The sequence below is a fragment of the Hippocampus guttulatus genome, chromosome 9, assembly GCF_054856545.1.
Source record: "Hippocampus guttulatus isolate MCC_2025c chromosome 9, RoL_Hgut_1.0, whole genome shotgun sequence".
NCBI classification, from domain to species: domain Eukaryota; kingdom Metazoa; phylum Chordata; class Actinopteri; order Syngnathiformes; family Syngnathidae; genus Hippocampus; species Hippocampus guttulatus.
The window spans coordinates 11,379,610-11,392,828 of NC_141269.1; the positions used below are offsets into that span (position 1 = coordinate 11,379,610).

General features: G+C 42.2%; 1 protein-coding gene across 1 annotated transcript; it reads left to right on the plus strand.

Annotated features, from left to right (window-relative positions):
- The first annotated feature begins 1,999 nt into the window (after positions 1 to 1,999).
- LOC147200316 (fibroblast growth factor 20-like) lies at positions 2,000 to 6,985 on the plus strand. The gene is made up of 3 exons (XM_086120040.1): positions 2,000 to 2,553; positions 4,069 to 4,172; positions 5,756 to 6,985. Exons 1-3 carry the CDS (start codon positions 2,247 to 2,249, stop codon positions 5,999 to 6,001), a joined length of 657 nt encoding a protein of 218 aa, XP_085976166.1. The 5' UTR covers positions 2,000 to 2,246; the 3' UTR covers positions 6,002 to 6,985.
- Positions 6,986 to 13,219: the final 6,234 nt, after the last annotated feature.

The window sequence follows — 13,219 nt, forward strand, 5'->3', positions numbered from 1 at the left end:
AAGAATAGGTACTAAAAGGACCATAGCGTCACGTTGTCGGCTGAGATTGGGCTCACGTCATGGCAAGAGTGCTAGAAGAACAAGCACAATACATTTTTAAATTTGGAGAACAGTCTATCACTGTGGCGCTCACCTCGAGAGGCTCCTTCCACTCTCCTGGGAGGTGACAATTTCTAAAAGGTGTGTTTCTATGATCATGTGGAAGGTATTTAGAAAAACCAGGCCAAATATGTTAGTATTTACTTCACTCTTGAATGTATTATGTCGAACATTTTGGATCAAGTTGAATGCAAAAGGGGCACTGCAAATATTCCCAAATGCTACTAGCCCAAGGGGCATGTATTGGGAAATTATCCACCGCAAAAATATGTACTCGTGGACTAAAAGAGAGCTGATATCATGGTAGGAACAATATTTAAAAGCTCTCTAAATTTAAAGTTTTTGTATCAGGTGGGCTTGAAAATCCAAATCAAGTCCATGTATTTCATTTTCCGCGGACCAATGAAAGTGAACCTGGAAAATATGCTCAGGCACTTTGATATCTTGTAACGTATAAAAAAACTGCATTCAGCTTTTTGGTCTCTTGAAATTCTTTAAATTGATATATCACTAAGGATGCATTACAAATTATGAGTACATCTTCTATTGAAAGTTAATGATGTTAAAGAGTGAAAGCAAAGAACCCCATTATTCTAATTTCATTTCCTCACCCAATGAGGATCTAAAAGATATTTTTTTTGAAAATCCCATGCAGACATTCATACTCAACACAATTGTTACAATCGAGCATCTCAATACATTCATATGATCATGGACTATTTTGCTTTTATATGTAACTGTTAAATAACTGTTGTTTTGTTTCTTTCCTATTTACTATACATAACTGAAAATGAGGGTTTGCCCTCACTGATCTCTCAAGTTTCAAATAAAGGCGTGAATGAATGGCTGGCGAATCTCTGCTGGTGTGCGCCTGCTAATTGCTTTGTAACGTCCCTTTCTGTTCATTTCAAACTGGTCAATGTCCAACAGGGGGAATTGTTTTTCTGACAGCATGTAGGCAAAAAAAAAGTCATGCATTACAAAACCGAGTGTCATGTGTCGGGGTATTTTGGAGGCCTGCAGTTCAAACAGGTATTTCCCCACTCCAGGTTGTTTTCGCCTGATCCTCTTACAAGATCTTCTCCACTTTGAAGCGTGTGTGTCTTTGATTCGCCCTTTCAGACCACAATTAAGGATGTATGAGTTCCAGTGCTGTTCAAAGACACCTGCCAAGATCAATGATGGGATTGACAGTCAAGTGATGTCGTTTGCACAGGTGTGTACGAGCCGCTGTGTGTGTGAGTTTGCCCCTGTACGGGCCTCGTAAATGTACTGCTGGCTTACATAAAACTCGAGGGCAATAAATCAACAGCCGTCTGCGAAAATTACGCAAACGGGGGCTTTCCTTCTCCTTCTCGCTGCACCTGAGCCATTTCGATACGGGGGCGTGCACGGGGCGTTTGGGGTAATCGCAAGATCACTTTCATTGCTGTTTGGCACACGCACACATTCGCGCAATGTTTATTCTTCGCACCAAGGTCGCTGCACTCGTGTCAGTGCACAAACGCTTGATTGGTTGAACAGGGATCTCCTGCCATCCCATGATAACGCCCGACCCTACCAATAAATTTTCGACAAAGTAGTTTTCATTCGAACGAAAACATAAGGCCGTTTTAGATGCGCTTTCGTCAGCGAGTGCTGGGCTGGCTGTTTTGAGGGGCAGTGCTGAAATGCGCCATAAAGGAGGAGATCAAGGCTCATTTGCATAAAAGATCACTCGGGGCGAGTGCTACCCTGAGTGCATTATATAGACGCAAGCTGCTGCTGCTGCTGCCTCTTATGCTTTCCATTCTGTCGCTGGATGGAGCGGGAAACCGGTCATAAATAAAAAGTAAGAAGTGAATTCAGGGGGGGGGGAGAAAGAGAGAGAAAGAGAACCCCCTCCAACGTGCATCGGAGCAAAGAGGAGTATCCCGAGGAGAGGCAGCGCACTGGCGAGATGATGATGATGATGATGATGATGATGCGCTGATAAACTGCAGCGCAGAGGAGGAGACCCGACGCGGTTGTGCAAAGCGGGATGTCCGCATACATCCGTTCCACGAGGTGCTGATTAACTGCACTGCAACTTTAACTTTGCGCTCCAAGAATCTCTACGGAGCTCCACTTTCGGGTCTAGTAAAGCGGATCGGTCCGTTCGCACTGTGATGGGGGCAGCAGCTGAGGTTGGGATCTTCAACGGATTTCTGGACAGCTTTGGCTCCGCGGGTGGTGCTCATTTCCTTCTCACCCCGGCCGGCGCGGTGGAATACGGCACGGTGAGCGGACTCATGCAGCAAGAGCAGCAGCAGGAGCACCTGATGTCGTCCGAACGCCTTTCCCGGAGTTTAGCGGACCTCAGCCACCTCAAGGGGATTCTGAGACGGCGACAGCTCTATTGCAGGACCGGCTTCCACATGGAAATCCACCCCGATGGTACCGTGCGGGGCACCAGAGAGGACCACAGCAGATTCGGTGCGCAAGTCATTATTGACCTTATTTTTATTGTATTATACTGATTTTAATGCCTCGAGGTGAAATTGAACTTTCACTCTGTTGTATTGCTACGCAAACATAGAACAAAATCACTCACATGCAGGAATGCAAGGAGAGATGTCAGAGTGAAAGGGTGCTCTAGCGCTTGACAACAGCCAGGGAGCAGATTAGCATCTGTACAACAATTTGGCTGCCACTATATTTATATTCTGCAAGACCTGAGCCTTCAACATCTGTCTCGAAGCTCTACTGCCACCCCACAAGCATCATCACTAGTTTGGCTCGAGGGTAAAACACAGGCTTACTCTCGCTGTTGATGTGAGAAATTGATTTTAACACTGGTTGTAATGCATCGCCTCCAAATTTAGATAACCTCACATAAAGTACAACACGGCGTCACATAGCACTACTCAATTTTGAAGAACACAGTGTTTAACCCTGGAGAACCCAAGAACCCTGTTCTTCTTTAGAAAATGATAAATTATACATTAAATGACTGCTATATGTTCACTGAACACCAAAATATATGTATTTTCAAATATTCAATGCTTTAATCCTCATTTAGGATTAGGGCCAAATTTGACCCTTTGGGATTTAAGGGTAGCATTTGAGTAGCAGAATTTATAGGGGCCAATTTGACGCCGTGGGTTCTCCAGCGTTAAAAGTCGGATTATTATTGCATTTGTGTATAATGCACTGCATCATGGTCTGATACATGCATTTATTAACTAACCCACCTTTTATAAACAGCTCTTTCTTAATGTGGGATGCAACACAGTTCTATACCAAAGTGCAGCCATTCATCCATTCATTTTCAATACTGTTTATCTTGTATGTTGTAGCCGGTCAGGATATTGCCTCCCTAGAACATCCATGGCACCCCTTGCATATTGAAAGTACTTATAAAACGTTTTACCACTGTGACGACAGCTGCTGCAATATATTGAGCGGCACTGTCAGTAATGGGGTTCCCATAAGAGTCCATTTGTAGCGCGTAAGGCTGACTAATAGGCTCCACTAACTGTTTGACGAAGGCAAAAGACGAGTATGTTTCTAAGCTGCAAAAGCCAAGTGTCAATGGGACAAAAAGTACTTTATATGCCGAGAATGTACGCATGGTGTTTTGTTTTCACATAGATTGAAAGCTTTTCATTTCGTCCTGGGTTATAAAGATGATCAAAAGCTTTATCATAAACATCAAAGTAGGCCGCGTAAAGATTTATTTTTGCAGCACTGAGGTAGTAACTCTTCTGGCACTTGATTCATTCCCCCTGAGATCCAAATGTGACTTCATGCCAGAGGCCATTCCAGACATCTAACCTCACTTCTCACAGCTATATTCAAGTTACTGTAACTCTGCTTGGAGATTTTTACTCCTTTGGATCAGGTAACCATTTGGGAAGAAAGTAGATAGGCAATACAAACCATAAGATGACGTTTTGATTTTTCCTGTCAAAGAGTTCTGTGTTTTAATGTGTTTTAACCTGTGCTCAGGTATTTTGGAGTTTATCAGTCTGGCTGTGGGGCTGGTGAGCATCAGAGGTGTGGACAGTGGCCTTTACCTCTCCATGAACAGCAAAGGGGAACTGTATGGATCGGTGAGTATATTTTTGTTTCCAATCATAAAAACTCCTGCGTTACCTCATTGACAGTGGTGGCTGGTGGAATTTTTGCCAGGGGAGTGGTAGTGAAATATACGTACATTCATTTTATTATCTTTTCATTATTAGTAGCAGTAGTCTCATTGCACAATGTGCATAAAGAAGGAATAAAACTGCACCTCCTGTATGCTTTATGTCAAGGGAGCTATTGTAGATTTTAATGAGAAGACAACATTGGAATCAGTTATTTATGATTAGATCACTACTACTACTTACTGCCTTTTACCATTTATGTACAGCAGTTTCTTACAGCTGCGGTTGTTATGCAGCACTGTATAAATCAAGTTGAGTTGAGTTTTAACTAAATTATTACGTGACATTCAATTTGAGAAAGGCATTTCAATTTTTTTTTTTTTTTTAAAGCCAAAGGTAAACACCATGTTACTCCAGCTGTGGCTTGCACTCAGGCCATAAAAAATCATGACCCTTCACTGATAAATCCATAGGAGCTTGTCACATAATCACGCTACACAATTCCCCGGCCAGGGCCTTTCTTAAGACAGCTGACAAGAGTGACAAGTGCAGTCTTCACTTCAGCCTGCCTGTAATTTTGTTAAGACACCTATGATTAAGCCCATAAATCCACTATACTTGTTCCTAAACATGCAGCTCGAGCTCTACGTTCTCCTCTAGAAACGCGTTGAAGTGACTCCACTTATTTGACTATAACGGCAAAAGCAGATTTGCTGTACAAGTCTGACTGAGCGCAATGCTACATGCTGGCCATATTGGATGGGGCAGGTTCCCATCAAAGGCAGGAGCCACTCAGAACAGCCAGAAAGGAAATGACTTTTGCTATTACGGTATCTCTGTTTAAACGTAGAATTCAGCATCCAGTGGTGCACAAGACGTGCTTATGAGGACCAACGCAGTATGTCACATATTTAATGAAAGTCTGCCAGCATTGTCGTCTGTGGCCAAACTGGAAGTATATCATCGATTGAGACACCAGAGATAAACAAATCAATTTTCCTCATCAATAACTTTTTACCATTTATCCTGCTCATCTCAAAACAGATATATGTATATGATGTTTAGATGTATTTGTATTATCATAGTTCCTTTTCATCATTTGATGATGTGCCTTTCAAGGTGCGATCTCTGTTGATGATCCGCCACTGCTCATTTACCAACGGGTGTGACATTCTAGACCACATGTGTCAAAGTCAAGGCCCGGGGGCCAGATTTGGCCCGCCACATCCTTTTATGTGGCCCGCGAAAGCAAATCAAGCATGTCAAGTTCCATGATGCTTGCTAAAGTCTGAACCAAAATTTCAAATTGTCATATGTAATCCACAATAACAATCATTATTCTTGACTTCTGATTTTAAAACTAGTTATCCATCCATTTGTTGTGCGCTGTGTATGTAATATGTGGAGGTGATTAAACATTTATAATGGTTTCCCAAAATTCCTAACGGCCCTCCAAGTCAAACCATAAGAACAATGTGGCCCGCGACAAAAAAGAGTTTGGCACGCTTGTTCTCCACTGATAACCTTAATTTTCTTTGGTTTTGCAGCAGAAGCTATCAGCAGAAAGTGTTTTTCGGGAGCAATTTGAAGAGAACTGGTACAACACCTACTCATCCAACATCTACAGACATGGAGAAAAAGGATCATTTTTCTTCGTTGCCCTGAACAAAGACGGTACACCACGGGATGGAACGAGATCGAGGCGACATCAGAAGTTCACGCACTTCCTACCGAGACCTGTCGATCCAGACAGAGTACCAGAACTGTATAGGGATATACTTGGACAGAGCTGAGGGCAAACCAATGTGGGCCAGAAACAGAACTCAAAGGGATCATGTGCATCTCATACTTCATGCCTTTTGAGGGGAACGTTTGATTCAAAAGCGGTTTAAAGAAATGCACCAGATCCAGACTGCCGAATGATGGAAGGATAGCAACCCTCTCCGCACCACTTTGCAAGGGACTTTGGCAGAAAAGCACTCGGAAATGTCCGGGATAATGCAGCAGAAACGGAACCCCCAAATATTATTGCCACATGCAATGGCATCAGTAGCTAAGATGGATTTTCTTTAAGTCTCCATGCTACCCGCTCGTCCAAGTTTGCATGTTTAAGTGAACAAAGGCAAGTTGAGATGAAACAAGCAGATAGGCGTTTCTTTTTTTTTTTCCTGCCGCCTTTCTGTTTTATTGCTACACCTTACTGAGGCTGCTAAGTAAACCACTTTGAAAAATGTATAGCCCTCTATACAGAATAACTGGTTTACAACAAAGGGTAGTTTTATGCACTGGAAAGCAGCCATGTTTGTGCTGTAGAAGGGAGCGGAAGCCATCTATCTGAAAGGTCCTGATTGCTGATGCACTGAAAATGAGAATGAGGACGAAGACAAGCAAATTTGTATGGACTTCCTTTGTGGCGGCTGTGCTCTGCTCCGAACTCTCATACTCTACGACCCAGTGAAGGAATTGTACTGTTCTCCTCGCTGATTGCAGTCAAACGACAAGCACAGAGTGGACACAAGGAATTTACAGACCTGCAGACAGATTGTATTCTTATTTATGAGGCTCTAAATCCTGGGACAAACAGTATATTTATTTCCTATATTTATTTATTTTGAGAATATATTTTTACAGGGATGACAAAATAAAATAGAGCATCTTTTTTCTGCTATTTTAATTTGTGTGTCATTTCTGCATATTCATATGCTAAAATGTATATTACTGCATCTCCATGTTTGGTAAAAATAATTTTGTTTTCCTTCAAAATGTAGAGATCTTCAAATTTAGTAGACTATTTTGATCCCAAACCAACAAATATGACGCTTTTTTGTGCATTAAAGTAAAATTTTACAGAGAAACATGGTTTCCATGAATGAAACTGTAAATTTGCCATTGGCATTACACTGGAGTTTAAGGTTTTGGTCTGGAAACAGGAGGCGTTGAGTTCAAAACAGACAAGCTACCATAAGCTAAATACTATGTCAGAGAGTTAGCTTTTTAAACAATACATATGTAAGAATGTCAGCTAAAATTATTCAGTAATATTCATGGTAATTAATCCCTGTGGCAGATACGAAACATAGTTCAAGTCCTCATAAATCTACAGAAAGATTACAAAACATTTTCAAAGGTGTGCCAATGTGGATTAAATGAAAGGGATTTTTCTGTTTTCTCCTACATGTTATTATTCCAGGCAGGTGTTTATTTCACAAGGGTAGAGGCCCAACACTATGGTTGCCTTGGCAAAGGTCACTAGAAAAAGGAGATTCGAGAAAATAGTAATACCGTGGGTGCCATGTTGTGCTTTTCTTTTTTGCACTAATTGGTTGCAACAATCTACACAATTGGATATAATATTTATCTCGTGACAAAAAAAAAACAACGTCCCACATAGACTTCAACTGCAACCGTGTTTTATGTACGAAACAAAGGGAGCCACATTTAATTTACAGTAAAATTCTCCTTGAAATAGTATGTAGTATGGATTTCATGGCTAACAAAAAAAAAAAAAAAAAATCAAGGAGGGTGGCAGATGTCAAGAGCAGGGGCGGTTCTGGATCAATTTCACTGAGGGGGCCGGGCTGGGGCCAGGGGTTTTGATGGGGGGGGCACATTCAACCCAGGGCTAAAAAGACAGATTCTAAATATTATTTGACTTTTTATTTCTTCAGACTTTGAAATTGTAGTCATAACATTACAGTGATGAGAAAAAAACAGTATTAGGAGGGCTAAAATGTCTGCAAGCGTAACAATACGTCTGTTGAGAATATTCAAGCCAGGGGATGATATGGTACCAGCCTGCCGGGGACAAAAATTGCAAATACACTGAAGCTAGATGTTTTACATGCATATAATTATCCCAATTTTAAAAGGCAATGTCTTATATATTGATCCTGTTAAATAAAAATTAAAATAAAAAGGGAGACTAAAAAAGTTACACACACACGCACACACAAACACGCGCGCGCACACACACACACACACACACACACAGACGCGCGCGCACACACGCACACACACGCAAATAGCACTCGTGTAGTGGTAATTTCCTTCTCTGCGGACTGCTTCTCATTTTCCCGCTCATTTTTAAATGGCGCAGCGCACTAACGGGTCCGACTAGAATGTTAAATCACGCACTTTGGTTCCACCTTTCGCGTCGGCGACTCGGCACGACTGCGTAATCTGCGCTCGGAGGGGGGGCCACAGGGGGGGCCAGAATCGGTGCTACAGGGGCACTGGCCCCCGTTGCCCCCCCCCCCCCCGAACCGCCACTGGTCAAGAGGTTTAGTTCATTGAAGCCAACTACATGCTGATGGAAGCACTGAAAACAAAAGGGGAAACATAACATGAAGTCATCAGTGTGAAGAGACAGTTTGCACTTCCACTGACATTCACCGCAATTAACAAGTGACTGGTAGGCCGGATGCATTGCTGCAGTCTTTCATCCTCTCCTTCATCATTCCTTTCTTTCTCTCTTCACCTGCCCACCTACAGGTGAGTCATGCCTTTTTCTTGGAACAACCCGGAATGAATATACCACTCTAGCAGAGTGAGCACAGATATGCGTAAGAGTGATTGTGTCAGTAAGGATGTCCTACCGTCAATCAAATGTTTGTGCTCGAACGTGTGTGGAATCTTGCTGTGCATGCCACAAATTTCTCTTCCTTTTCTTTTTTTTTTAAATAAATAATTACTTAACTACTATTTAATCTTTGTTGTTTGAATTGTCATATTTTTGTATTATTATGAAAAGTCGGATGAAAAACTAACTTGAATGTTGAATGGAAAGAATATCTTCTCTGACCCATTAAAGTGTTTAAAGTGATGTTTGACGGTTTGAATCATCAACCTCGATCCATCCATCAATCCATTTTCTACAGCGCTTTTCCTCCGAGCTGGAGCTGAGAGGCATGGAAGAACCTGGACCGCTTGACAGTAAATCGCAAGTCACATGTGGACGGTCATTAAGCGCTCACATTCACAGACAATTTAGAGTGTGCACTGAACCAAACATGCATGTTTTTGGAATGTGGAAGGAAGCTACCCATGCAAAGATAACCCACACAAGTGACAACTTGCAAACTTCACACGGGAAGGCCTAAGCTGTGATTCGAATGGTGAACCTCTGAACTATGAGGCAGACATGTAACCACAAAGCACTATGCTTCCCTGCTTCATTTCATAATTCAGGTTTGCCTTCTTGTGTTTGCTACTTTAATGTCAGTCTGGTTCTTGCTTTGATAGAGGAAAGTAATCTCCAAAGAGTTAATGAAGATGCTGACAAGGAGTGAACCTATAAGGCCGATGTCACCTTTGACCTCAGCTGCCCAACTGATATCCTCACAGCAGCGCGTGACTGTTAGTTTTTCACAGTTGCTAAATGACATTTCTTGAAACCTCCTACCCATTCTTCAAAACCTTAAAGGCAAAATACAAAAATCCGAACTCCATTCACAATTGATCTACTTTGAAAAATTTTTTTGTTTGCGCATGAAAAATGACATTGGTGGGCCACAATTTAATCATTCGCAACATATGTAATAAGCGGTGTTGAAAAAGGATCGATGGATAAATACAAGACTTACTTGATTGTCAAATTCACTGAGATTCATTCTCCAAAATCTCGCCTGTGTGTGGCATCTTGCCGAAGTGCTTCACATCGCCGGCTGTTTGATACACTTTCTGCTCATGTCAACGATGAGTGCTTGTTGACGTTGGGAGAAAAGAGCAATCCTTCCCCCTTCATTCTGCCATCTTTCAATTCTACAAAGAGGAACATGCACTTACAAGCATGTACAGTCAATAAAACATGTAATGTAAAAACCATTACAGGATTTACAGTATAATTTTCTGTCTGCCAAATGGCCTATGTTGTTCAACAAGAAGAATAAGAACTGCTTTCCCCACTGTCTTGCTAATGCTGGCCACAGAGAATCTGTTCAAATTGGATTGGACTCTTTGACCTGATTCTCTCATTGTCATTCCATGAAGGAGGACGCCTTGTACAAGTGTTGAGCGAATTTCAGCTGCGATTAATGTTTTCGTCGTTTTTCTCATTTCAAGGTTTACCATTTTCTCGATATACAATTTCGTAACACAAATGTATCTCAGTGTAGAATGCGGATAAGCTTTTGCAAAAAGGATGATAAAGATGATAGATTCAATATGTTAAAATGTAAGTATACCGTATTTTCACGACCATTCGGCGCACCGTATGGTTGGGCGCAGTCTCATTAACGGGTGCTATTTCTGTATTTTACACATAGACAAAACGCACTGTATTATTGGGCGCAGTTTTAAAGTGGTAAAACATACGCCAGCTTAAACATACGGCATGCATGCGCGCACGCTAAAAACACGTTAGCTTGAAGCATACGGTAGCATGCCAAGACATACAGATACAAGCTAAAAACACATTTTTAAAAAGGCAACGGAAGCAAAACTGAGTTCCGTTGTATTTTATTTAGCCATCGTACAATGTACTCACGTTTTTCGATCAATCATCACCCAGAAATCTATCAAAGTCCCCGTGAAAATCTCAACAGGATTGGCCAAAAGAGTTTTGGATTTTAAAAATAAGCTGAGCTCACTGCAAATTTCATAACATAACATAAAATGGTGAAAATCATGTCAGGGCACATTGTAATTTGATTTTTTGACAACAACTACTTCGGCTTTTTGAATCTGATTTCATTTAAAAAGAATGAAGAACCTCCTTTGACGTAAAACCAACCTTTAGAAGCAGGGAGAACATTGTGTCTCGTTAGGAAAAGAGTCAGATTGGATGTAATCCCCTGATAGGGGTTCACAGTGTGCGGTGAGAGGACCTCAGAGCCAGAAAGATGGCTGAGTACCAGCATGTGTGTGTGTTTGCGTGTGTATTGCTGTTCATACCAGTACAGAGTGAGGAAGGAATGGCTTGAAGGTTTCTAAGAAACAGGTGGCTTTGTGAGAGGAGGTATTACCAACAGTAACGCTGCATGTGGGTTCGAAGTGTTGCAGCCTGTCATCCTGCAATCTTCCTTTGAAGTGTGTGTGTGTATTTGTGCACGCGCGCTGGAAGGGGGAGGCATGTTTATATGAGTCAAAGTAACTGCATAGATTCATGTCAGCACAACGTTCATGTACGTGCATGTGTGTGTGTGTGTGTGCGTGTGCGTGTATGCCTGTGACTGAGGGAAAAAAGAGAGAGACAGTGACTGTGTGTGCGCCAAAGTGTGTGTGATCTATGAATCTGTGTGAAGGTGAGCCAGGGGTTCTCCTGACCAGAGGCATGTCTGACTGATGTGTGAGGGCTTGCGTGTGTGTGTGTGTGTGTGTGTGTGTGTGTGTGCATACATGCGTGTGAGCGTGTAGTGCCCTGCCTCTGAGTCCTTTTTTTTGTGGTGCAGTACTCTGTGGGATTTTCCATCAAATGGTTAGATTGCCCATACTGGATTCGGCATGCAAGCAGCCATGAAGGCATAGGCATGGATTTTAAAAAGTAAAATTGAGATGAATAATGGGGACTTGGTGCTTGGCAGGGTCATTCTTTGGAATATAATGTACAGAGAACAATGGGTTGGAGTTAAAAAAAAAATTTTTTTTAACTTCCTTAACACTTTTGACCATGTAAGCTTTCTATGGCAATATTTTATGTTCATTTGTTCATTGTTTGTTCATTGAACATTTTATGTTCAATGAACAAACCAAACATGTTTCATGTCTCCTGTATAATGTTCTCCCACTACAGCCCTCTTTGGTTGCCGAGGTTTTTTTTAAAAACGTTTTTTGCATTATACTTAAGACTGGAATACCCTTGTGTATGGGAAAGTAAAGCCACAGGTACCAATGCACTTTTCAGATATTTAACGCTCGGGGATCAGTTAAAAAAAAAAAGAAAGAAAAAACCCCAAAGATGCTTATTTGTCATTGCTTGAGGCAACGGCCAACCGTTCTCCAACCAGTTTGTCACATCAGACGCAACCCCACCAGACCATCCATCCATCCATTTTCTGAAGCACTTTAGGGTCGTGGGGGTGCTGGAGTCTATCCCAGCTGTCTTCGGGCAGCAGGCGGGGGACACCCTGAAACGGTTGCCAGCCAATCGCAGGGCACACAGAGACGAACAACCATCCGCGTTCACACTCACACCTAGGGACAATTTAGGGTCTTCAATCAGCCTGCCATTCATGTTTTTTGGAATGTGGGAGGAAACCGGAACACCCGGAGAAAACCCACGCAGGTCCGGGGAGAACATACAAACTCCACACAGGAAGGCCGAAGCCGGGATCGAACCCATGACCTCTGTACTGTGAGGTCGACGCGCTAACCCCACCAGATCTTGCCTCTAAAATGCACATATCTAAACACATAGGACCCTATTTTCCTGCCCAGTGCAAGTCTAGCACAAAGCACAGTTGAATTGTCTGAATGTGTGGAGTTTTCTTTGTTTTGGGTATTTTCTTAGTAGCCAACTCCCAGCCAATCAAAGAGGCTTTCCTCTTCCCTTTATAATCAGGGTAGTTGAAGCACAAACAGATCGTACGTCCATGTTTGAGCTGCAGATTTTGACCTATTGCAGAAAGGTCTCTTATGTACTGTATCGACCATGATGAACAGAGGTCACTGTAGTGCAGTCTTTGGTTTATTTTCTGAAACGATTACGTGATTTTTTTTCTATGTGTGTCTTGAGATTGGCTGGCAACCAGTTCAGGGTGTCCCGGCATACTGCCCGAAGACTAATAAGTGAATCTCAAGTGAAGTCATGAAAAGTGTTATGGTTTTTTTCCTTCCCTCCCTCGTCCCTCCTACATATTGCTCAAGCACCCCCCTTAGCCTCTGGAGAGGAAAAAAAACTCCCTTTTTTGGCCATAAATATGTGCTCGCTACACAAAAAATATGTTCCCCATATGTTTCTGGATATCATTTGAATTTGTGTGTGTGTGTGCGTATACAGGATATGATTTCAATGCCTTTGGTGCCAGGGCCTTCAGTACTTGAGTAAATCACCCCACCAGGCCACTGAAGAAATA